Below are 25,735 nucleotides of genomic sequence, written 5' to 3' on the forward strand. Positions count from 1 at the left end.
GGGGGTGAGAACTTCCTTCTTGTACCACTTCACTGCTTGGTTTTCGAGTAGGTTTCTGTGGGTTTCTGACTTTTTTTTTTTTTTTTTTTTTTTTTTTGAGAGAGAGAGTTGCCAGTACCTATTTTATTTCCCATCTTTGCTCAGAATCAGTTTGTTCGCTGTGTCCATCCCACATGTAGCTCATGGGATTTTTCACATGGCCACCACCTTGCTGCCAGAAATTAGCTGGAGTCACAGAAGATTGCATGTGTCCGTGCAGGTCCCAGAGAAGCAGGCACACAAACACTCTCCCATTTGCACACCTGTAGTCACTGAGGAGCCACCTGTTGGATGTTAGGCACCTTATAAACTCCCCACTTAATGTCTGCCCAGCTTAAGAAACTCTCACTGATGCCACTTATTATCTGCCATATCCAGCCCCTGCACTAGGTTGCAGACCATTAGTATTCCTATGTGATGCTCCTGTTTCTGGCCAAATACGAAGGACACCAAGCTTTGTGTCCCTTGTCTCTAAACAGCAGGGCAACGCTTAGCTGCCTTAATTTCTGGAACTGTCAAAGGGCACGTGGTCAACATTCAACTGAAGTTTTTCGTTTCAGGTCAGCTGAGTTGTTTTGACTACCTGGGTTTAAAAAAAAAAAAAAAAAAGAAAAAAGAAAAGTAAACAAAAGATTTTAAAACAACACACACCCCCAACAAAACAAACAAGTCCAGTCAAACAGATGTTACTTAAGGTTATCCTGGAATACACCACCTCCCTGCATTTGGGGAAGTTGGCTGTTGAACTGAAAATCTCAAGATCTGCGCTGTTCTAACCAAAATAGATCTAGTGACAAATGTACCTGCTCCCATCAGTGACTGACAGGCAAAAGCAGCGCTCTGCACATGTTCAGTCTCTCCATCTGTAAGAGCAGAGCTCTGCTGAACACATCTTTCTGCTTTAATGGTGGTGGGAAATGTTTTTGACTTTCTTCCTCATCTTGAATTCCTAAGCAAGAAGCAGTTGTGAAGGGTTTCAGCTTATGCTGTGTGTCTGTCAGGGCACAGTTGCCTCATAGAATCACAATCCGAGAGGGAAAGAGATCATCACAAGCCCTTGAAAGATCCCTTGTTACATTTTAAAATATCTCAAGAATGAAGTCATGTATCCTGAGGAATTCTTGGCAGATAAAAAACACAGAATATTATGCATATATAGTTACCTACCTCCCAATAAAGCTCCTCTGTAGGGCTGGAGCTTTGAAACTTACTGTTCTGTCTTGGTCGTGGCCTCATGCAGCAGTTGTGTCTTGCCTTTGTCAGGACTAAAGAACATGTTCGGCACAGCTCTGCTCCTGGTGGTGGGATGGTTCCCCTCTACCAAGGGGAGCTCCAAGTATTTAATTCAGGAAAAATATGTTCTAACCTTTGTGTCAAAATTAAAAATTCAGAGCTGTCATCTGAGCTGAAATAGAGGCTGTGGATATTATGTAGACTTTGGAGAGCCTCACTTGGCTCTGAGCTTGACACACTTGATTTCTGTGGAGTGAGTCGCCTTTGCTGTTTCAGCTGGGTGTGTTCACTCTGGAACCTAGTGGTGGAAAGTATCAGTAGAGAATGTGTTGCAGCCAGTGCTAGCAGGCACGAATGAGCAGCAGTACTTCTGTCATGTGCTGTTCCTATTCATCTGGAAGGCTTATTGTTATGGTGTCAGAAGTGGCAAAAAGTTGTTACCATGCTTCAGTATCGCACTGGTAAAACAGGCACTTGTCACTCTGGGCTGGAAGCTTTGCCAGCAGCTCAGCTGGGACCTTGTCACTGGTCGATGCCATGGAGCAGCATTGTCTGATAAAGGGCAGTGTGCACAGAGGTGGGATATTTGCTCCCTTGTACACACATGACTGAAGCAAATGTCCACCAAGCAAGAGGCAGGGCAGAACACTGAGCAGGTGAGCTCAGGTTCTCTTTTGGCTGCTGGACTCCTGCCCAGCTCAGTTCCCAGCAGAGAATCCCTGTCCCAGGACCTGTAGTGGAAGCCATCTCACAAGCCCGTGTGCCTCTTGTCCTCACCGGTGGTCAAGAAGAAGAGCAATGACACTGAATAGTTACACAGACAGCAGGTAGCAGATCTGTAATGGTGATTTTTTTGGCTGCCTTGCCCCTAGCTTTTGCTAACACTGCCCCCTCGTTCGCCAACCTCATCTTGCTCTGAGCCACCTCCTCCCCTCTCCACCCCAAGCTTATTTCCCGGCCGCTGGAGGTTTTAATATTCAAGCCGTACCTTCCACATGAGCTGTGCTGAAGAGTTGACGTGTCGGAGTTTATTGATATCACATCGGGCTGCACAGGGCTGTCAGCTGCACATTCAGCCTTGAGCGACCCCCTAAGGTGCGGGCTCTGGCAGCTCTAAAGGAATCTGCACAAAAACGCCTTTTTGTTTTGTCCAAGGTGAGACAATGCGTGCAGGGCCCTGCACCAGATGACAGGGCTGATAAAGGACCAAGCGGCGCAGGGATATCTTTCTTTCTTTTCACTCCTTCATTCAATCCTTCTTTCTGTCACTTGCATTCTCTCCTCCCTATGCTTTTCTTTCTTCTCTTTCTTCTCCCAGCTCAGCTAGCAGAGAGCAGCAGAGACAAGCAGAGGGGTTCAATTGCAGGCAAATGTCACAGTCCAGCTTCTCAACACATTTTCAGCGGCAGCCAAAGTTGCTGTTGGCCAACCTGATGAGGGGCATGCTCTGCTTGTGGGCCTTTTTCTCCTGGAGCTGTTAACATTCATGCTCTTTGGAGTTTTCTCCGTGGGCTGAAATTAATGTAAAGCTGTGAGTGTTTGTGTGCATTGGGAGAAAAGTAGGCAGGGGAGGGTTATAAATAGAGAGAGAAAGACAGAGGAGCTAGCAGGAGCACAGCAGCGAGACCAGGGAAGTAAGTGGAAGTGGTGGAGCAAGAGAGGATGTGTGTGCGCGCAGTGAGTATGCATAAAGCATAAGGGCACGAGAAAGGGAAGGAAGCAGAAGAGGGAAAAAGAGTCAGATATTCTCCTGAGACACCTGCCTTAATGACTCCTACTGCTTCCCTCTGCTTCCACAGACACGGTAGAAGACAAAGTAAAGGAAGCAAAGTGGCTGCTCGTGCCCACTCTCACACACCTCTTGGCTTCAGGCAGTCGCTCTGACATTCAGATAAATGAAGCAGGGCTTGCAAACAGCAGGAGGAATGTGTTTCTCATGTGTGGTTAAGTGGTCTCTGGTGCCTCATTCTCACAGGCTGGTTTTTCAGGGTTGGGAAAGGTTTATGAGGTTAAATTTGTTTATCTTTCCTGAAAGAGTCTTATATTGAAAGGTCTTTAACTCGATGTATCCAGCCAGGGAGGCCCAGAGCTGGAACAGCAGAGGAGCTACAGGACAAGATTAAGGGCCACTGGCAGAGCTATACAGGGGTTGACGATGAAAATAAAAGAACTTGTCACAAACTGGGATAGAGGAGCAGTGACAGAGCTGTGCAGGGACCCCAGGGCAGGAATAGCAAGGCAGCCATCAGCTGAGATTGAGATGTGCTGGCAGAGCACACAGGGCCCAGGACTGTAATAGAAAGGGCGGCAGCACTTCAAGTACGTGAGCAGAGGGGTAGTGGGACAAAGTCGGGAGGAACAGAGGATGTCCCAGGCAAGCATCTGTGAAACCTGGATTTGTGCACCTGACTAGGATGCTGGGCACCAAAGATAGCATGTCTGTGCACGAGCGACGCACTGAGTGTGCTGTGCCGAGTGGATTACACTCCTGTGCTGGAGGAAGGTAAATTTTGCTTTAGGTACCACCTGGTATCTGAATGGCTGAGACGTTAGTGTGGTGCTTCTTGCTCAGTTGGCGTTGGGGAAAATTCTAAGGAAAAAGCACTGGATTAGGTTAAGGACGAGGGCTTGGGGCAGGGACAAAGGCACACATTCCCAATATCAGAACCAAGGTGTAAGGGCAAAAGCTGCCTGGAGGTGCTAGTCATCTGGCTGGGCTCCATTCAACATCTCGCTCCTGTGGATCCGAGCGTTGTTTTCCTGAAGGTGTTTGAATAGTACAGTACCTTTTCTATTGTGGTGCTTGTACCTCTGGGCACCCTCAGAGGGTGGTTGGAGCGCATGCAGGGAGGGGTCAGATATTGTATTGTGCACAGAATGAGGAGTCAAACTGGTGCAACGGGCTCCTGGAGGTTCCCCCCCTCATTATAGTGGCTGTGATGTTGTGTACTCTTGCTGCTGGGGGAAAAGCAGCATAGCTGGAGCACGGAGGGGGGTTACAGCCAGCTGGGCACCACCAGCATGTGCTTGCATCTCTTTGGCCCCCAGCTTCAGGCCTGTCAAGGCATGGCATAAACATAGTATTAGTACTTAGCCTGGGTACCACTGCCGGGAGCAGGGCTGAAGCAGGACACAGAGTGCCAAACAAAATGGGTGCATTTTCTCCCTTGGGTTAGGGTATCGGGAGCTTTCGTCAGCCCCATGTAGCTGTGTGCCAGTCTTCCTTGCCCAGCTAAAGGGCCTGGCATCCTGTGCTGCAGGCCCACTGCTCTGGCCTGGGTTTGCTTGCTCCTTTGATAGGTAAGTCAAGGCAGGATCAGCTCTCCCATCCTTAATGCTAGCAGGCTTCCAGCACCCCGGGTGCCCCTGTGCTACTCTCTGCAGCTCAGACCCTCAACTGGGACGTGTTTGCGCTGCTCCATCGACTTTCGTACATCTGCGAGAAATTGTTTTAAGGGAGCTGGAGAGATGATGCTAAAAAGGGAAGAAAGCAAAAAAGGGAAAACTCCAGGAAAACTGATCAGACCTTTTCTTCTCCTCCTTTCCCCTATATCCCAGCTGGTTTCCCTTTGCTTCCCACTTTTGGGAGCGCTATTGATGCCTCTCTGACTACATCATTTCAATTCAAGTAGAGGAGCCAGCAAGCCCCTGCAGACTCTCTCGTGCAGCCCTCCGCTGGATCCTGCGCCTGCTACAAACACGAGGCTATGAATATTGAAGTGAAAAAGGGGCCTTTTATGGACTTCACAGATGTGCTGGGGAGTTGGGGCAGGCCTCATTACCTCGGGGTTCTTTAAAAGGCCAAACAAAAGCCAGAAGAAAGAGTGTTAGGGGTGGAGGGGGCAGGGAGGCGAGAAGTAGAAAAAAAGTTGAAAGAAAAGAAAAGACGACTGGAGTTGATGGATATTCCATCTGTTTATGTTCAGACCAGTGCTGGGAATTAACAAAGGCTGTTGTAGACATAGGCTCTCTTTCTCCCTGCCTCCCTCCCTATCTTTCTCCAAATGTTCTGGATGATTTGGTTTTGTTCACTACTCGCAAGGAACAGAGTATGTTGTGTTTTTTTGTGACCATGTGTCCTTGCGTGGGGGCACCACAGCTGGTACCTTGGCTGCCAGGCCCTGATTTGCAGTGGGGTTTGCTGGGGCCCTGATGTCTCTTACGACTTTCACATGCAGAGTAGATGGAGCCTCCGGGGCCAGATCCCTCCCCCGAGATAAAGGAGTACAGCTTCCTGGCTTTTACCAGAGCTGCACTGGGGTACGTCCGCAAAGGAGTGTGCTTCGTCTGTATGCGTGGCACGGATTAGGAATAAGCAAATGGTTAGGGATGCAATTCCTGCTCCTCTGTGGGGCTGGAAAAGCCCTCATCTAGCTTACCTTGGGCTCAAAGCTGGAAGTTATGTTCCCAACCTAAGCAAGCTGCCTGGGACAGCTGCAGTCGGCGCCAAGAGCAGTGCAGAGAAGAGCATCTGTTGGCTGCATCCTTTCTCCATGCAAGTCCTCAGCTTGGCAAGATGCAAATGACAGATGACTCTCCCAAGGAAAACAAGCCCTCTAGCTTTTTCTTTCCAAAGTCTTGCAACACTCTACTTGTAGTTATTCCTAAACACCTGGCTGGATCTGAGCCCAGAGGTTGCTTGTTCAAGGAGATGCAGACAAGTTATAATGGCAAATGGAGGTGAATTCTGGACCCCTGTGCATCCTAAGCACCCTGACCAAGGAGAAGTTTATCTTGTTTAGAGGCATGTATATATTTCATGGTCAAGTGCCAGGTGAGATACTCTCATATAAGAGTTTTCTTAAAGGCCCCGAACCAGGCTGAGTTATGAGGCAAATTCTGTCAGAGCTGGGAGGAAAGTAACTTTGGGCTGAGTGCTTTGGGAAGTAGGACAGCCAGAGCCAGGTAAAGCCTGCCAGACTGATCCAGGTCTTGTCTTCAAGCCCCACACATGAATGTGGGGCTCCTCCAGGCTGAATCCCTGGGACTGAGGCACGAAGGAAGTCAGACTGCTGCTATAGGTGGTGTGGTTCTCACTGGGGCTGTCCTGCTGGCTGGCTGCATCCCCTCAGCCACTACAGGAGGTGTGCACGCCTGGGTACCTTTTACATGTGCTCCCTCTTCGTCTATTAAACCTCCAGCATTCCTCTCTCCGTCCTTCCTGCAGCTTCTCCTTCCACATGAGACCATGGTTATTCAGAAGAGATCTTGGCATGGTGAGGGAATTATCAAGCTGCAAAACACCTCTCACTTTGACCTTCACCTTTCCATGTTCCCCCTAGGCATACATGTACACTCTGCCTCTGTCTCCCTGCACCCCTGTTTGAGAGCATCCACTCCACCGTATTATTTCTAAGTTGTACAACCCATAATGGGCATTACCTCAGTCTGTGCTTTGGTTACAGCTGGCCAGTTCAGTGCCTGAATAAAAAAAAAAAAAAAAAGAAAAAAGAAAAAAAAAAAGGAAAATACCCAAACCTTTATCTCCTAAGGCCCCCACACTAATGCTTTGCTGAACACTGCAGTCCCCAGCTGAGCTGTAAATGACTTTTTCATTTTCCTAGGCCTGCTACCCAGTCTGTTTGGTATTCAAGGGCACCCCACCAACAGGCTCTATCATTCTGCTTGGGCCGAATTACTTGATTAAAACGCATATCAACTATTATGTGATTCGTTTTCTGCCTCTGCTCCACACCACAGCCCTCTAAACTATGTTAAACTGTAATACAGCCACACAGGCATGAGCAAATGCTGGAGAATGGGGAGTGTACCGTTTGGAAAGGGGAGGGAGGGGGAAACCCAAGGTTTATTGTATGGGCTGTGTCTTTTATTTTATTTTATTTTATTTTATTTTATTTTATTTTATTTTATTTTATTTTATTTTATTTTATTTTATTTATTTTTTTATCTGGGAATGCGCTTGGACAGGGGAGGGGGGATGAGAGGTGAATTTGAAACAGCTCTGTCTCCTCTTTGCAGTTCCACTTGCTGTTGAATAGGCTTGGAGGTGAGTGGGGCTTATTCTCCACACAAATATGAATCTCTTTCTCATTGTGAGCTCAAGACTTTATCGTTTTCCAAGAAGAGAGAAAAGAGGCTGTTCTGGTTTTCACATTAGGAAGAAAAATCTAGGCAATGCAATTCTGTGTCTGTGATGCTACCACTGTGTCTCCCTCTTTCAGGCTTACCATAGTCTTGTTTGCATTTTGATGGGTTTTGTTTGCTTTCTGCCAGAGGGAAAGGCAGATGCTAAGAAGTCAGGGAGAGTTTCAGCTCTTGCTTTTGAAGCTGTTGACTGCAGGTGCAGTGCAGGGGACATGCTCTGAATAAACGGCTGCGTCTTGCTGATCCTTGGTATCCCACCTGGATGCTAGCGTGCTTCTGAGGGGTGTGCAGTCCCACCCACACTGCTCCAACAGATGTGCCATGGCTAAGAGCAACAGCAGAGCCCTCTGCCATGTCTTCATCTGACTTTGCTCTACCCAGAGGCTCTGCTATAGATGCACTGGGCAGAATCACACCTTCTGGGGATTGGACTAGATGATCTTTCAAGGTTCCTTCCAATCCCTAACATTCTGTGATTCTGTGTGATTCTGTCTGTCCTGTTGCAGTAGGAACTCTGAAGCATGTAATTATTTACTTATGGGCTGCACAGGGACTCCTTTTTCTAGCTTATGGACTTATTTTCCTGTATGACTTTTATTCTGGCTCTGCTTTGTCTCCTTAGCAAAGATAGATTTCTGTTTGTTTAGGTAGTCTGATCAGGTGCATGAATACTTTTGTTTTCAATAGCATAGAAAAGCTGCTTATTGCTGCAATATTTTGAGTTCTGCCAAGGGGCTGATCTCACAAGCAGGTGGAAAAAAGAGGAAGGAGATACCAACATCACAGAACTAGATTGTGGCCTGTTCCAGTCGCAACCCGCTAAATTCAGTAAGAGTGCTTGGAAATAGAGCAGGAGTGAAGAGAATAACGTTGTGGCTGTATTGCATATATGCAGATCTTTGTCCCGTTTTATTATTTCGGGCCCTCCTAACAATGCGTACCCATAATTGAGGTATTTCTACCTGTGAGATGAGTGCCTCCTTACTGGCACTAGTGCCTTACTGGCACTAGTGGCAATGTGGCTCCAATCGTTAAGGCAGTGTAAACATCAAAAGTATCATGTGGCAGGCGAAGCAACCTATCCAAGGTCATTGAGAGCCTCTTTAGCTGTCCTCTAGCATAAAATAGCCTGCCCTGACACTCGTGGATGTACAGGACTAGTGAAACGTGCATGCGCACGTGGGACACCAAAGCCAACAGCTTTGGTGGATGAAGAGCTTTGTGAATAAGGGGGGGAACGGGTGTGGGGCTGTAATGTGAGGTGCTCAGATCTCAGCAATGCCCTCAAAGTGAGATTTTCCTTCCTTTCTTGTGCCATTAAATCCAAGCTCCCCTGTGGCTGCATTACCTTCCCGGCCAGCCACCTCCCAGCCCGCTTTTGTGGAGCATCACCATTGCTCCAGCAGTGGCTGGGCGAATTTGCTGAAGCCAATTGTAGCACAAACGGTGCAGTGAAAGCAAAGCCCTCCACAGAGCCATTCCCTTCCTCCTCTTCATCTCTCCCATCCAACGCACATTTAATTTTTAGGATGGTGCAGCTGAAAGCAAGAGAGAGAGAGAGAGGAAATGAGAGAGAGGGTGACAAAGAGAAGAAATACTGCAGGAAAAAATGTGTGATTCCCCTTTACCTGCTAACAAAATCCGAGCCCCACTTTAATGAATGCGTTTTCATGTCTGGTCCTGTCTGCCAATCGCTCCAGACGGCACCAAGGTGCTTCAAGGCAAGGCAGCAGGTCCTTACAGAGCATCAAGGGCTCAGTCTGAGCCTGGAGTGTCTTGTTGTGGCCGATTCTGCCTAATCCTGTTGATTAATTTAACTCCAGGGCAAAGAAGCACCCAGAAGCAGTCAATGGAGGCGGAGGAGAGAGAGGGGGAGGAAGGGAAGTAGAAGAGGGAAGGGGCTGTGGAGAGGGAGGACAAATTCAGTCCATAATTACAGAGGGTTTTCCTTGCTCCTTTCCTCAAGCCCCAGTCTACTTCTGTTCCTTTCAAACCCCTACAAAGAGCTCTGCCCAGCTCATGTTAATTGTACCCCAACCCGAAGCAGCAGCATTATTCAGGAATGTTGAGTTTGTGGGCCATAATTTACACATTTTCTCATGCTAGAATGGGTCTCAGGACAAGCCCAGGCTTATGTTTGTCACTGTTCTTATGTCATCCTGAGGGCACACCTGCACCCATGCTCTGGCCACATTTCATTCCATGGGGAGAAAAAACTCTTGGTTTGTGCAGTTTTCTCCAGCTCCTCCTCCCTAAAGATGTGGGACTTGACATTGGTCCATGCAGACCTTCAGCAAGTCCCTTCATGTGGTCTTTGCTCCCCTCTGGCACAGGCTATGCTGGGTCTGATCTGAGAAGGAGCCTCTACATTTGTGTAGCCCCCTCTGAACAGGGGGAAGAAATTAGGAATTTTCACACTTACAAATTTATTTGCATTCCCATATTGAAGTTTGTGTTTATTTCCAGAAGTATTGCAAAGCAGAGAGGTTACAGCAGTTTTTTTTTTTTTTTTTTCTTTCTGAGCTACCAAACAGTTATGCTAAATAATAAAGATGAAATAGCTCTTGAACACAGCGCTGGGGTCAGTGTGTCCTGTAAAACATACACTTTTCTTTTTTTTCTTTTTTTCCCTTTTCCCTGGCTTGTCCTCCTATGAGATATTTTTTTCCTCCATTCACCTCTGTTCCGTTCTTTTCTGTCAGTCTTCAGCCAGTATGACATCCTGGGGGAGCTGCCTATCAGACAGCTAGCTGTTTCCCATCCTTCATCACAACAAGTGATTGGTAAGCCACACAAGAAGCTGCTGCCGGATATTTCTCCACCTTTCTATTTACAGGGTGTTCACTGCTGTCCGTGCTGACTAACTGCCAGCGCGTGCTAACTGTTACTGCTGCAGTGATTGCCCGGTTGTGCTGGAGGCTGCAAATGGGGATTCTCCCATTGCTCATGCTGGTGGTAGTGCTGTGCATCTGTTTTTCACACGGGGATGTGTGGCAAGAAACGAAGTGTTCAGGTTTTGGATGGATCCCCTCCAGACTTGCCTAGCAAGGGAGTTTTTCGTGAGTTGTTCTTGCAGCTCTGTGAACCTTCTCCTTGCACAGGAACTTTGTAGAGATTATGGCAATGGTTTGTCTGGCACATTTCAACCACTTAGGAATGGGAAAAAAAATGTTAGATCTTTGAATAGTATGTTAACAGGTAAAGGAGACTGTCCCCTGACGATAGGGATGCACTAGATAATAGGCTCTTACTGCAGTCTGTCTCAGCCAAAAGACTTTCTATATTATTTAGTGAGTCTGTCTGACAGCAGCAGCTGCATAGTACTAAGACCAGCTGGTTCCAGACATGCCCTGGGATTTTTCTTGTTCTCTTGGTTTCATCTTTGTAGTCGGGTTGTTGGAGCCTCGGACTTGGCACGAGGCACTGCGGCTTCTTTTCCCAGCTTTGCTCCTGACTCACAGGGTGACCGTAGGTGTGTGACTTCCGCCATCCCTGCCACGGCTGTAAAATGGAGATAATGCCAGCTGGGAGCTGCTGGGAGGCTTGCGGGTAGAAAGTGTTACATCAAATTATGTTGCGAGGTTTGGTGCTCTTTCTTTCTAGCCCTGTAGCCAGGGTGATGGCCGGTAGGGTCACTGGTGCTGCTGGGAGTAGGACAGGCAATTGCTTGTGACACTTGCTTGTCCTCTCCCAAAACTTTGTGGTCCAATCAGGGATAGTTAATTAGGAGCATAAAGCTGCTGCAGAAAGTTTGGCTGTTTCCCTTGCAGACTTCCACAGCAAAAAAGTGAGCAAAGTGAAGTGTGGGAGATGAAACAGGTTGCAGGTTGTTTTGTGGACTTTCCTCACCTGGGGAGATGCTGGATCCCAGCCTTGCTACAAATGCTGTGAGCAGTTGCACCAAAGAAGTAGTGGGCCATAGTAGACGTTACAGCATTTCTATCAAGTGGGCAGGAGAAGAGTTATATCTTAAAAAGTCACTTTGATATTTCTGTCACCATAGTACTTGCCAGGCAGGCTGGGCCTTTGTTGCACCAGGTGTGAAACAGGCCACAAATGATAGCTCCTGTGATAAAGAAGCATCACTGCTACTGTGGGGTATATTAACCATATAGGATCGTGTATTAGCTATAAAGAAACATGCTCTGCTGCAGAGATAGATGATATTTAACTTTGTGTATTTTCCTTCCCTCCTCACACTGTCCCTCTCACATTCCGGACCAAAACTCACCTCTATCTTTTTTTTCATATCACCCGAGAGGGTACTAATTAAACCAATAATAGTCAGTGACTTTGGTGATCAACTTAAAGAAATTTACTGTATGCTGTAGGTTTCCAGATGTGCTTTTGCGCAGCGTGGTACTCTGGGGTCCAGATGTGCTTCTACCTGCATCAGATCATCTGGGATGCAGATGTGCGGGGCTGCTATTTTCAAGTACAGATGTTCCTTTTAACCACTTGAGATTCCAGACCTTCCCTGGAAATGGACATAACCAAAAAGCTAGTTTAGTAACAATTTTCTACTATGTACACTAAAACTGTCTTTAAAATGTTGGACGGATGCTGGTCCCCTGAAGTCAACAGTGAATTTCTCACTGCCTTCAGTGAGAAATAAAGGGGTTTTGATCTAACAACACAGATGTGTCTGAAGATGCTGTGCATTGGTAAGCCAGAGCTAGAAGAAGGGAGAGCTTTGAAGTGATGGCTTTGCTTAACTGGAGTTACTCGGTTCTGACATCGCGTCCTCACAGCGAAGCCTCAAGACAATAAAAGCATTTTTGTATTGTAGCAACTGAATTCAGTGGCATTTTGTGATCTTCTCAGTATAAACAAGTGAGCTCCGATGGGATGTTTGCCTCCTCCTCCTCAAATGGCCACCATTCTTGAGCAGCTGTTGGGGAAGTCACAGCTGTCGTTCCCAGCTCTGAAAAGAAAAAGGCAGACTTTGGGTGATGATAGCATAGGACCTGAACATAAAGAGATTGCAAAGCACTATTACTAGCCTTAGGGAACTTTATTGTCAAGGTGAGCATATGTAAGTCCCACTTCTAATCCCAAATTGTGAAAGGTTTACCTAAAAGGAAAAAAGAAATGTGAGCATGGTGTTTTAGCTCTGTCTTATGTTTGTACAGTTATTCTGAAAGATAAGCCAAGCGTGGTTAAAAAAATAATAATATTGCACATTTAATGAGCTTCTTATTTTCATGAGAGTGAGTGAAAAGGTGGGTAACATTGGTAGTGGGATGGTTGGACCAGATAATCTTGGCACATCTTTTCCAACCTTAGTGATTCTATGATCCTAAGGTGGCAGAGGCCAGATCTCTCACCTAGCTGAAAGGCTCCATACATCACGTTCTTCGTTCTCTAGTGCTGTGATCCCTTGGCATATTTTTCACTGTCCCAAAGACAGACATAAAGTTTTATCCTAGCTGAGATCCTCCATACATCACTGTCTGCACTGCAGGGAAGCGATAACCTGAAGCCTCGGGCACAGATTTCTGAAACTGCAGCTTTGTACCCTGAGAGGCTTCTCACAAACACTGGGGACGCAGCTAACGCCGTGCTCAGTGCGTCCCATCTAAAATCCATGGGTCTGGCTGTAGCCTTGGTGTAAATCAACATAGTGCCTTCTGCTTTACCGCTGGATAACAAAAGGACCAGAACTGGGCTTACTCCAGCTCTATTTGGGTTTATTGTTTGATAGCACCTTCTGTGCCCTGCAAACAGCACTTACTGTCAGCAAGCCCTGCTTAATTTGCTCAGACAAGAGCTGGCATCATCTGCTGGCTATGGAGGAGAGACAAAAGCAAAGGGCCTGAGAAGGGGATAGGTTTGGCCTGGGGTTCAAGGTAGGGAGAAGGGAAGGGCAGAGATCCAGGGCAAGGGAAGGTGGAGGAAATGGGTGAACAAATAGAGCATGGTGGAGGACTTCTGTTCACCTTAATGCTCACAGAGTCTGACCTTCTGTAAAATGCCCACTGAAATTTGCAAAGTAAGAGAAGAAGAACTGTGTCCTGTGGGCAGTCCAACACAAAGATGAAGGGGAGCAGGACATATTTTTCCCAAATGCAAAAGTTCCTATTTCTCCTTTTCTTCCCAAGGTTCTTTAAAAAACTTGAAATATCAAACACTAATACTTAAAAAAACAAAAGAGAAAAATAGCTGCAGAAGCCAAAGTGTCATGTGTTGAAATCTTTGTGCACTCATTTCAGTTTCTACATATGTTCAATGTAAAATGTGCAACTCTTAAAAACAGTCATTCCAAACTAAAAATGGAAATTTATTGAAATAACATAAGTCAACAACTGGAAGCTCTTTCACTGTAACCACTGTGGACTTTGAGCCATCCCATTCATGCAAACAAATTTTATTTTGTTAAATTGTCTTTTTACTATGTGGGGAAAAAATAGTAGAAGGAAACTACTGTAGCAGTAGAGAGCTGATAGCTATATTGCACAGGGACAGATAATTTGTTTTGATGGACACTTTCATTACAGAATTGAGATTACTGCCATGCCGAACTGTTTCAACAGCCTTTCTCCCTATTGCTTTTTACCCATGCAAACATAGTTTCGTACTTCTTTCCTACCCAGGTAACAGGCTGGATGAAGGCTCTGATGTTGAATCTGAACCAGACCTGCCTTTGAAGCGTAAGCAACGCCGCAGCCGAACCACCTTCACCGCTGAGCAGCTGGAGGAGCTGGAGAAGGCCTTTGAAAGGACCCACTACCCAGACATCTACACACGAGAGGAGCTCGCTCAGAGAACCAAGCTCACTGAGGCCCGAGTTCAGGTAAGAACGAGAACCAGCGCATGGCGAGTCAACCTGGTGGCACAGCTTCTTGCTTACCTTGGGGAAGGAGGTGGTAGCACTGGGGAGGAGGGTGCTGAAAGGTGGTAATTTGGTTGCACCTCTTCTCTGGAGCCCCATTCACAAGAATCCGAGGCAAAAATCCAGCTCTGTAGATTCCCATGTTCCCATGAATTTGCAGATATGCCATTTGTATTTGGCCTGTTGCGGAGGTACCAGCTGGAGGATTTCCATCCAGGTTGGGACTAGGAGCCAAACTTTCCCTAACTTGGCAAGGCGTTCAGCTCTGTTTTCTGTGTGAGGAAATTCCTCCATTTGCCTAGGAGGAAGCAGCGTGTGTGTATGTTTGTATTTGGTGTTTTAGGAGAAATCACACCATTTACCAACCTTGCCCAGGGGAGCAGATCATATTTTGCAAAGTTTGCAAGTTGTGTGTGTGAATTTTCATAAAACTTTTTTTTCCCCCCTGATCTCCAGAGAGTACAAAACGGGCGGGGGGAGGGAAGAAGAGGGGAGGAGAAGGAAGGGAGGGTTTGGAGCCGGGGGACGCTGACATCTACACGATTAATAGCCCTTGTGGGAACTCCACACAGAGACCCTTATGTCTTCCAGATAAAGGCTGGGTCAGCAGTGTGTGCAAACATGCAGAGGGATAAGGAGTGTGAACAGATCGGGGGGTATAATAGAGTCCCTTGGGGAAAGGGAAGGAAAGGGGGAGGGATTGGGGATTGTGCTGGGTTAAAGAAGTGAAATGGAGACCCCAGCAGTCCGTCCTCCGTGTGGCTGGTGTGATTAGGTTTCAGGCTAAGCACAGGGCTCTCTGCACACACAGCCAACAGTTGAATTGCGGGCAGAGAGAGGAGGGAAAGTACTCCAGGCTTGTGGCAAGGACACAGACAATTAACCTGCTTCTCCAGAACAAAACAGGCTTTTTTTTTTTTTTTTTTTTTTTTTTTTTTTTTTTTTTTGCTGTTGTTCTGTGGTTCTCACAATAATGAACTTGATGTGATTGCTCAGAAGCCAAAAGTGCCAAAAGTTTCTGCTGTTTTCCCTGAGCTGTCTGGGCATGGATGTTTCTCCCACACACCTGGGATGTTCCCTGGCTAAGGACTTTTCCCAGTGTTAAGTCAGTCACAGCACTGCAGCAGACGCATCCTTACATCCCTCCAGCTTCCTCCTGGGAGGTGCCAGGTTTTCCTGAATCCATCATCCCTCGTGATCTGCCTTATAAAAACACCAAAAAGGGAATCTGGTGAACTTTAAGCTGTTTCCAGTTTTGATCTTAGTCAAAAGGCCTTGTCAGAGTATTCAACAGTAAGAGTGTTAATTTGCTAGACATGCAGGACCTTAGTTAGATGGAGACTGGGAAAAGTGGCTAATTTAGGGAACTAATCTACTAAATGTTGGAATGTGTGGATTCCCCCGCTTTTGTTTTTCATATTCGACTCCTGATTGCTCTTGCTTGTGTAGATGAACATAAAGTTGTTAATGGAGTTGCAAAACGTAAAAAAAAAAGGGCATTTCAAGAAAGAGCAGAGTTCAGGTAACACCTTGTCATGGGGTAAGAGAAAACCTGCATTGTGTGAGCTGTGATGAGGACGTGCTAGGGAGGATGGGAAGAGCCTTGAAGTGCCAGGGAGTGCAAAAACAGAGGCAGATTCTCTCTTTTTCCAAGGGGTTCTGGCCTCACCGTGACAAGACTGGGAGAAGAGAGGGAGGTGAAAGCAGAGAAAGGGAAAGCTAAATAAATAAATAAGGAGAACCTTTCCCTTGTCTCAAGCTGTGATCTCTGAATCCCCCTACTTGCTCCCAGGCAGCTTGCATGGAGGTTTCTGCCAGGGCTCCACAAGCAGCTGTTCTCCGAGGCACATTCCTGATGGCTTTCTCATTCTGACATCCTGGCAGGCTCAGCTTCTTCCCACCACTTTTAAGCCTGCCGCCCCTTGTAAAATTTTCTGGATATCAGAGCAGATCTTTTACTGGCTCTCGGGACCTACAAACATTAGTCAATCAAGTTTTTTTTTTTTTGGGGGGGGAAAGCCACACACACACACAAACGCACTCACATGCACCATCCAGCAGGATATCTTCTACCACATTATAGTCGTACTCCTGTCTCAGAAGAGTTTCTAAGGCCAAAAGGTGCACTTTTGGATTAAAGATAGCTGCAATAACAGTAGGTCTGGCTGAGACCAGGGTTTCTGGGTGTTAAGGGCCATGCTAACATCTACCCAGAGACAGACTTTGTCTGCAGAAGCTTATCATATTAGCATATAATATGGGAGGTGGACGTATGAAAGGTATTTGGTGACCCGTGGTCACAAAAGAGACTTGAGAGTAGCCCTTACTGCTCCTTGGTGCTTGTTCATTCCTCATCCATCTTCTGGAACTGTGCCTTCTGTCTGCTGTGCAGCCATGTCCCTTGATCAAACCCATCTCTGAAGCAGAGCTCAGATGTTGCTACCCAGCTTTCTAACTGTGTCGTGTATTAACACCACCCCTGCACTGCAATCCCATTGAGCTAATCACTGTTCCAGCACTGAACAAAAACAAGAAGGCCTGTGCATACATTCTCCTTGCTTCTTTCTCCTGCTCAGCTCTCTGCTTTACCACATGAAAAATGAACCTGCCTAGGTCTCATTCATTCCCTCTGATACCTGAGTGTTCACGTACTGTAATCTCCTCCACATGAAAAGCTGATAGCTCTGTTAAACTTTATTGGCAGGCCTTAGAGTCCGGCCAGTCCTGCAGCTGTCTAGCTAAGTGGAAGTTTGACACGTTGACAGCTAATAAAATCCACAAGCTGAACAACAAGAAGAGGTGGAGGGGGAGCACTTCCAAGCTCCAATTTCTCATCTGCTAGGAAGATCACGGGAGGGTGAGCAATATTTTAGCAGGGTCACGGCAGTGTCTGTGTGGGTTAGATGCGGGATTCCAGTGTTCAGGCTTCAGCACACCACACGGTGTGAGACATTAAAAGGTTAATCCCAAACACAGCGCAGACTGCCATGGAGTTCCGCAAAACCAGGATTATGGTGCCAGATCTGTGCTGAGTGAGGCCACCAGTGGAAATTCCCACTGACTTGTTTTTGTGCAGGGCAATGTCTTGACTCATGTGGCCACACAAATTGTCCAGTACTGAACAAATTCCTGCCCATCTGCATGGTCCCATTTCAACACGTCCAGAAAACAAGTTGCTGAATCCAAGTGTTCATGGATTTTAAAATTAAGTCTAACAGCTAAGCATTTCACTTAGTGAATTTAATGGAAGCTTTGATTTTGATCTGCAGTGTATTCTGGGTTTTTATACTGTTTTTTGCAACTACATAACTGACAGCGCTAAAGTTCTTATATGGGAAAAACAACCTTAATGGGATTCTCTGATAATTTTGAACCTCTTCTCACTGGTATTTCTAGAGAATGAACAGTTTTCAGAACAACCCATTTCTTACAAAAGGTTTCAGCTTTGTCAGTATAGCATTTTTCAGTAGGAAAATAGTTTTGTCAGAAATTCGTATTTAAGTGTGGAAATGACTTCTCGAGGCAGCACCGGTGTCAGTGTCAGAAGAGACACCAGGTACATCAGTCATAGGGCTAGCGAGTTGAACCTAATCCTTCTCTTAGATGATCCCATTTGTGGATCTGTTTGGCCAAATGTGTTGTAATTTGAAGGCTAGTCACAAACAAACATCAGTGCTTTTTTCAATTTGATATTTGAACACTATCAACAAAAAGAATATAAGGTATAACAAGGAGAACGCATGCCCAGATTGTCCCCAGACCGGCCCCACAATCCCAAGTTGTTTGGAAATGTGTATGCTGGAAATGTTTTTCACAAATAGACCTCAGTGCATAGGTTCCCACCCAAACAGCCCCTCTCCCTTCACCCTACTGCTGTAATGACTCAGACATGACAGGCTCCAAAATATTATCTCAAAATGCTTTCCTAGAAACCCACCAAAATTGTTCCCAAAAAAATAAATGGCAGCTTCTCAGTGTGATTCAGATGGTCCTACCATAGGCAGCTGGGTACAAGCATGCATACTGCAAGCAAGTACGTTAATTCTAGTTCCTGTAGTCTAGGCAGTGGGCACTTTCTGGAATTAAATCAAAAGTGAGAAGGGGTGGGTGCCTTGTGATGCTGATCTCTGTTATTAATTCCCAGGAAATTCCATGCACTGAGAAACCGTTATTTCAATAACAAAATTAAACTGGAGAGCAGGAGTCGCAACCCAATGCTTTATTGATCATTTTTATGATGGATACCATTGTGATTTCTGCCTGGGAGAAAATGGATGTTTCATTTAATAAAAAGGCTCAGAGCAATTCTGTCTCTGAAATCTCGGTGCATTTCTAGGCTACTCACATAATATGTATTTTATGACACAGTTTCAAACTGTAGTAAACAGCCATATTCTAGATCATGCTGCAGCAGCTCAGACATGCCGAATGGAGCACCAGAAAAGAAATTCCATTCCATTTTGCTTGAAATTTTTTTCACAAAGCAATTCTGTTCTCAGTGTGAAGGAGCTCAAACCACCATTCCCCCATTTCCCAGCAGCTCTCTGCAGTCTGTGCAGAAAATACACAGATTTCGTGGGAACTTCTCAGCTCTCTCTGCTCTGTGCTAGTGGGGACCCCGGTGCTTTCACCAGCTGTCCCTGCGGTCAGAGGCCTGCCCTTGAGATGGTGCTTTACAAAGGCGTCATGTGGAAGGATGGTGCGGTGACAGCCAGGCTTCCACTAGCTCTGAGCATAAGCTGGAGTCATGAAAAGCTGCTGGAGCCTAATGCTGTTTGCCTGGTGTTTGGATTCCCAAACTCTTTGAGAAGTGTCCAAACTGGCCCTTCTGAGGCAGTCCCCCTCCCTTAAAGGTCGGCTGGGAATGTTTTCTTTCTTCCTGAGGGTCCGACTCGTTTACATTTCTTGTGAAGAGAGCTGCGATGAGGTTATGACACAACAGCTGCCCCGTGTTTTTGGCAGCAGCTGGGGCACTGAGAGGCCGTGCGGAGGAGCTGGGAGCTGGAGCTCTCGTTGGCAGAGCCTAGCTTGGCACTCTCCTTTTCCACGGCACGGGGCCAACCGCACTCTCGCGCCCCAGAGCGCCCAGATAGATGGCCTGCCGCGAGAACAGCCCCTGGCACTGCGGTGGCTGGCCCGTGAGAACCACAGCAGTGCTGCCGGTGCGTGTGGCCAGGCACGGCGAGAGACCCGCGGCGCGGTGCCAAGCGGCATCCAGCTCCCAAGGGAGGTCAGGGTGAGGGCAGCGTGCTGTTCCAGGCAGCTGAAAGGAAGCGGCTCCGCAAGGTAAAGCCAGCAAGGGCTGAATGCTGCTGAGATGGCAGTGGGGTCTGGATGCTTCCCTGGATGCGGCTAAGGGAGATCCTGCTACAGAAGGATGCAGATGGGAGAGGTTGGTAAGCAGCCTCGTACAACCCATCTTGTAAGTTTTCAATCGCTTAGTGGATCGGTGCTGGATGTCTCACAGTGTTGCTGCTGTTCTTTCACATCCAGCCTGAATTGTAAACAGAAATGCAATTGGATTGCAGAGTAACCAACGACACACTTGCCCCAGCTAATATCCTCCAAATAAGCCCTTGATCCATCTACTTGCGACAGAAAAAAAAATAAATTAAAACAAACTGTAAAGTAAATTTTCAGATATCCAAACTGCAGTGGCAAGTCCTTTTTGACCTAAATTTTCCTAAAGCCAGAGGTGATCTCTTGAAATTGCGAGCACATCCTTTGCCCACATCTATGGACTTCCTTAGAAAAGCATCAGCACTTTTGATATTTGTAGGAGAATTACAGTGACCAGCACCCTTGGAAATAGAAATGTCCCATTCATGGGGGACAAAGTCCCAGCTGCATCAGCCTTAAGGGCATCTTGCTAGAGAGAGTCAGCATTATTTCATTAAGTATGAAATTTACTGAAGATGAAGATGATAAACTTAATCCTGTAGTCCTTCTAGCAAAACATTGCTTGAAATCAACTGGAATGAATACAAACTTCAGGACTTGCTGTAGAATTTGACAAGACCAGCTTGGTTTGTACGTGTGGGGCAGGGAACCTGTAGGAAACAATTGGAGTACTTTATGTCAGAAAGTGCTCCTTTGAGCTTGCTGGCTTCTGCAGATGGAGGAATCCATTTGATACAGTAAAAAGTGGTTTTTAGGAAAAATCACGAATTTTGGTGTTGAGATTCAGACAAGTCAGTTCTGGGTTTTGCTTGTTTGTCCTATTCTGCTTTTCTTGGTCTGCTTTGGACCAAGGAGCAGAACTGCCACCCTCACAGTCACAAGCTGAAAAGGGGATCGCCTAAACAATGTGGTAACAATTTACTTTTCTTACAAAGGCAAGAGGGCCCAGAGGCCAAAGCAATGAACTAGGTCCCAGTGCCTTGGATGAAACCGTTGTGTGTAACACTGAGCACTCAGCTGGTCTAAATGGAAGTCAGTGAAGTTGCACTGATTTATAGCAGCAGAGTGTCTGTCCCATTGTATTAAAAACAAACAGGGCCTCCGAGAGGTTTTACAAGGAGAACCTTTATCCCAAAATTTCCAGTTCAACAAAGGTGGACCAAAATGGTTCTCACACGCTTTGTTCATCTGCCCTGCGCTGAAGCTCTGATGCTAGCAGAGCTGCTGCCTTGTGTGTGCCAGGTGAAGCGAGCACATGAACCAGCACGCATGGTGCTCAGGCTGTCCTCAACCTCCCCAGCTGAGGAGGCTTTCTATTTACTGGGGCACCACTGTAATAGATTCAGCTTGGTCAATAATGGAGAACGTTTATAATAATCAGGGGTAGGCATTGCAAGGGTTTGTTAAGCTTTAAGCCCCTTCCCATAGTGTTTAAGTTATTATAAAGGTTCATAGCTTTTCCTTGCAAAGAAAATCTTGATAGTGTAACTCAACGTGCTGCTGGTTTGCTGCTAAAGCCCAGTCTATATCCAGGCAAACAACAGCAGCAAGAAATCTACTCCCCCAACATCTCATTCACCTCAGTGAGGTGTGAACATCAAAGCCCATTCTGAAATGTTTAAATGCAACTCAAACACCATTAAAACTGGGCCATCTAAGAAGCAAGTGAGCAAGTGCAGAGAGAGCACTTCATAAAATGCACAGTCTTGCGGCTGCTTTATGGCAGCACTGAAGTCATCCAGATGTCTTCAGGCTTTCAGAAGTCCCATTCACCCTCAGACACAGAGTTTATAAAGATAAGCAGATAAATAAAACAGAGGTTTTATTTATTTAACAGAATTTTCTCTTACGACTTGAAGTAATCACTGAGAAGCACAGTATGTAAAAAATAGATCTGGAAAATGCAATAGCATCAGCAAACAGTCATTCAGAATCCCATAGCTATTTCATTCAATTATATATATATATATATATATATATTTTTTTTTTTTTTATATAAGTATGAACTCCCTTGTAACAGTAAATGGTGAAGCTGTATCACTGGTCAGCGTTGGGTTTGGAGATGTGAAGCCATGAGTTCAAATGTGGGCTTAGACAGGATGTCTCAGCACAGAAGTGGACAGACGGACCTGCTCCATTTTTTCTGCCTCCTGTTTCCATGTCTGGAGGATGCAATCTATCAGCAGTTACAAGGTGTTCTTACTGTGTTGATCATTTAAAGTTAGAGATGGCTTTTTGGTTGAGGAAGTGTTTATGTCACAACTAATTCATGGATAGCTACTCAAAGGCTACACATAATATTGCAAGAGTAAAGTAACTTGTGCCGTAATGAAATATTTCACTGCCAACAATGGTTTGTTTAATAAAAAGCAGTTTGAAAAAAAAAAAAAAGCATTTACCAGAAACTGTTCAAACTCTTCAGAAGAATGTTATAAATAGCTAACACCTTCAGGAACAGGGATATGCCAGGAGAAATATAGGCTAAATTCATTGGATAATCTCATTTGTGAAGAATCATTTGTTCTGCTCCACTAACCTTGTTTAATATTTATCTTAACCATATCACTCACAAGTGACAGAGGCTCAGTGTTTTGGGCACTGAGCCAAAGTGTCACCAGATACTGCTGTATCCTTACACGCACAGATAAAATCTGCGTGCCTAAAATCTGTGCACTGCTAGGGGCTTTTTTTCTTGTTTTGTAAAGAATTATCTCAATAGCCTTGATGATGTTCGTATGTCCCTGATGTCTGTTTTTTGCACCCCTTAGCACCTGGCATCACTAAACTGCTGTAGGGCCTTGCAGGACCCCATCTCACTGTAATGTTTTGGCCCTTCCGGCCTGGGAAGACATTAGGATGGAGCTGTAACTACCTTGGGTCTCTCATCAGTGCTGCTGCTAGAGCTCCTCTCTCTGAAAGCCTACTGCATCAGCTGCCTGGAAAGCCCAGGGTCTGCAGCATTTATGATAGTGTGGACAAGGTGAGGAGGCACTGCAGGGACCTGCCCTGCTGCCGGGGAGAACCTGACCTGGCACAGCCTCCCCCATGCAGCCTGGGGAGGGACCTCATCAGATTCTGGTGGAGTTTGTGTGCTTGCTTGGGATGGATGATTCTTTTCCACCTGGTTTCTGCAGCCTCTTGGGCCTGTGAAAGCAAACACATGTTGCATCCCTTCCATGCTGCTGGAGAGCAAGGGCACGGCTTGGCTTTTCCATCCCTGTTTCCATTTATGAGCTCATTTATCCCATCCATCTTTCTCCAACATCAAGTCCTGATTAGGCTGAGCAGGAACACAACAGGCTTTCTTTCCCACAGGAGGCTCTTTTTGACCTTCCTTTCCTCTCCTTGTCTGACAAATTGTGGGAGCTGACCCATATCTCAGCGGCTGCAGGGATAATTCAGTCCAGCCCCATCCTGGCAGGCAGCTGTCTCTGCAGCCCTTCTCCACTGTTCTGCTGGTTGAGAACAAGTGGCTGGGACATCTCGGGCCAGCCCTTGGCAGGGTTGGGTGCAAGTGTTCATGTTAAATAAAAACCAGTGCTAACCTTTGCCCCAAACCCACTCTGACTGGGAGGATGAACATGAAGAACCTTCTAGGACGTAATTTTTTAAGTTGTTTTCCATGCAGGCACTTCTCTATCTATGCACTTGCCCTCAGCAGAGCTGAGCAGTGTATGTAACGCATCTCCTGTCTATATAATGCATTTTTTGGAAGCCAATTAATGGGGACAAAAGCCCCAAATATCTCTAGCAGGTATGAACTGTTGCCTTCAATGACCTGTATTATACATGTACTGCCATACCTTTGGCAAGCAGCATATTTAAACAGCACGAGATCTCTTTGCTATGCACAGAGAAATGATTGCGAAGAACTTGTCTTGTTAAGAAGCAGCAGGTTTCTGCACTGCCAGTTTTTCTGCTCTTGGGTTCTTCACACAGTCCTTTTTGCAAGTGCTGGCTGCCCTGGTCCCAGCATACAACCGTAATTGTGCAATTCTGCCCCAGCAGCCTCTCAAACAACATCTCCACAGGCAGACCAGCAGCTTCAAAACTTCTTCCCCTTCCCATCTTCTTCCCACCAGTCTGGGTTTAGCAGACGTAGCCTTCACCCTGGGCTTAACATGGTGTAACAGTATCCTCTGGCAGGGGGAATCTTTAGTGGCTGATAAAACCTTAACTGTTGTGAAATGAAAGCAGGTTCCCTTTGAAGTGCGCCTCGCATTACAGTTAGATGCTTTAGCCTCTATATTTTAACTACCAATAAAATGATTTATAAGCATAAAGGCCTGAGCCACCTTTAAGGCGGGGGAAGGGAAAGAATTGCTAACGTCATTAGCTGGAATGTATCTGCTTTTTTTTTCTGTGGGTTATAAGTAAGGGGCAGAATCAACCTGTTTGGGCCATGAAATGTCCCTTCCTCTGCACGGGAAGATAAATCCTATCAATTTCTTTGTGGAAGATTTCAGTGTATTTGGGGCTGCGTTCTCCAGCCAGGCTCCGTTAGGAAGCAGTGCACTGCAGCATGTAGTTGTGAATCACATTTGGTTGCAAATGTATTTACTATCGTTATTGTTTATTATTCCTTTTGCTGTGATGCTCCAGCTGAGACACAGATCTCACTGTGCTGGGTGTGGTGCATACCGGCAGTTAATGAGAGCCTCTGACTCAGGTGGTTGATTCTTGAAATAAATTAAAATGTGTGAAAACGTGGGTTTTATCCTCACTGTAGAAGTTGTAACCTGATGCATGGACTGTGTAAGGACCAAAATTTATTGAATGAAATAATATTTCCACTGACTTCAAACTGGAAAAGCAAAGCTTCCCTGAAGTCATACAAGGATCCCATCGTATAATTAGGAACTGACTTTTTCTCTGGTTGTAGTCCAAAGCCATGCAAAATAGCATTCCCTCCTTTCTTCCCATACCCTTGTGTGTTGCAGACTGAAGTTTGGAGGGCACCCCAAGAATGGCCCCTGCAGAGGCCTTTCCGGTCAACACGACATGGTTGTAAAAGGATCCAATGTATCCTTTTATCTCCCTTAAAAATGAAATGAAATATAAAATAAAATAAAATAAAATAAAATAAAATAAAATAAAATAAAATAAAATAAAATAAAATAAAATAAAATAAAATAAAATAAAATAAAATAAAATAAAATAAAATAAAATGAAATGAAATAGCAGCTCTGCACCCTCAAGTGGATGTGGAGAAGCAAGATGGGAGGAGTTATACACACAGGTGTGAATTTGAACTCTATGCAGATACGTGTGTTGGTGCATGGGCAGCACTAACCTCATGTGGTGTAATGTAATACAGTGCAAATCTCTCCAAAGTTGTGTTTTGATCATATGTTAGCCGAGCCGACTGACAAACCACCACAGAGAAACCAGAGTACGCGTGGAGATGTTGTTGGAGAACCCAGTCCTATACTAGACCTTCTCACCACATGTTTCTTCTGAACTTCTAATCCCCAGTGGATTTGCCAACATCTGGCTCTTGGTTATAAAAAGGAACTTTCCCACCCTTTCTGATGTTGGGAAAGAGTCAGAAATCACCAGAATGGCTTTTACTTTCTTGGACTTCATCTTCTCTTTCCCTCCCAACTCCTGGATTCATAGGTCCTTGGTTATTTGAATTTTTTATGCTGTCCTCAGCACTGAGATCTTTGTTGGAGTGGGAGCTCTTCCAGACACAGGCCAGGCCCTTTTCTATGAAGAGAGGAGGTATATATATCTCCTGGTGTTCTAGATTATAGAAATTTAGCAAGTTTTTATGTCCTTAACTGTGCAAGTGAAAGTAAATGATATGAGAGGAGGAGACGCGTAGTGTATCCTTAATGTGCATGAATTAACAAATTCCTGCACGTGTGAGAAAAGGACAGGACCATCCACTTTTTACGAGCAGGGCAAACAAAAGGTTATTTATTTGTGTTGCTCACAGCTCCTAGAGATTGTGCCATGTGTTGGGCTGTGTAAAAATGTTATAAAGTGCTACAGACCTTGATGTTCATTCATTTTTCTCTCCCTAACTCTGTCCTAGATTTTGCTAGCGACTTATGGTGCCAAAAATGAGCACAGAGATTCTGACCTGCATGGACTCTGTTGATCAATGCAGATCGGATGTAA

The 25,735-nt window shown here is 45.8% G+C and overlaps 1 protein-coding gene across 3 annotated transcripts in view; it reads left to right on the forward strand.

The window, feature by feature from the left end:
• Nucleotides 1-25,735, forward strand: part of PAX7 (paired box 7) — a gene marked incomplete at its 5' end in the record, with an annotated part of 99,273 nt that overhangs the window by 34,881 nt on the left and 38,657 nt on the right. For all 3 annotated transcript variants that reach the window (XM_084300355.1, XM_084300354.1, XM_084300356.1), the window contains one exon: nt 13,971-14,170. In XM_084300355.1, the coding sequence (XP_084156481.1) occupies nt 13,971-14,170 (200 nt within the window). The remainder of the gene's footprint in view (nt 1-13,970; nt 14,171-25,735) is intronic.

This window comes from Netta rufina, assembly GCF_964035555.1.
Source record: "Netta rufina genome assembly, chromosome: 22".
NCBI lineage: Eukaryota > Metazoa > Chordata > Aves > Anseriformes > Anatidae > Netta > Netta rufina.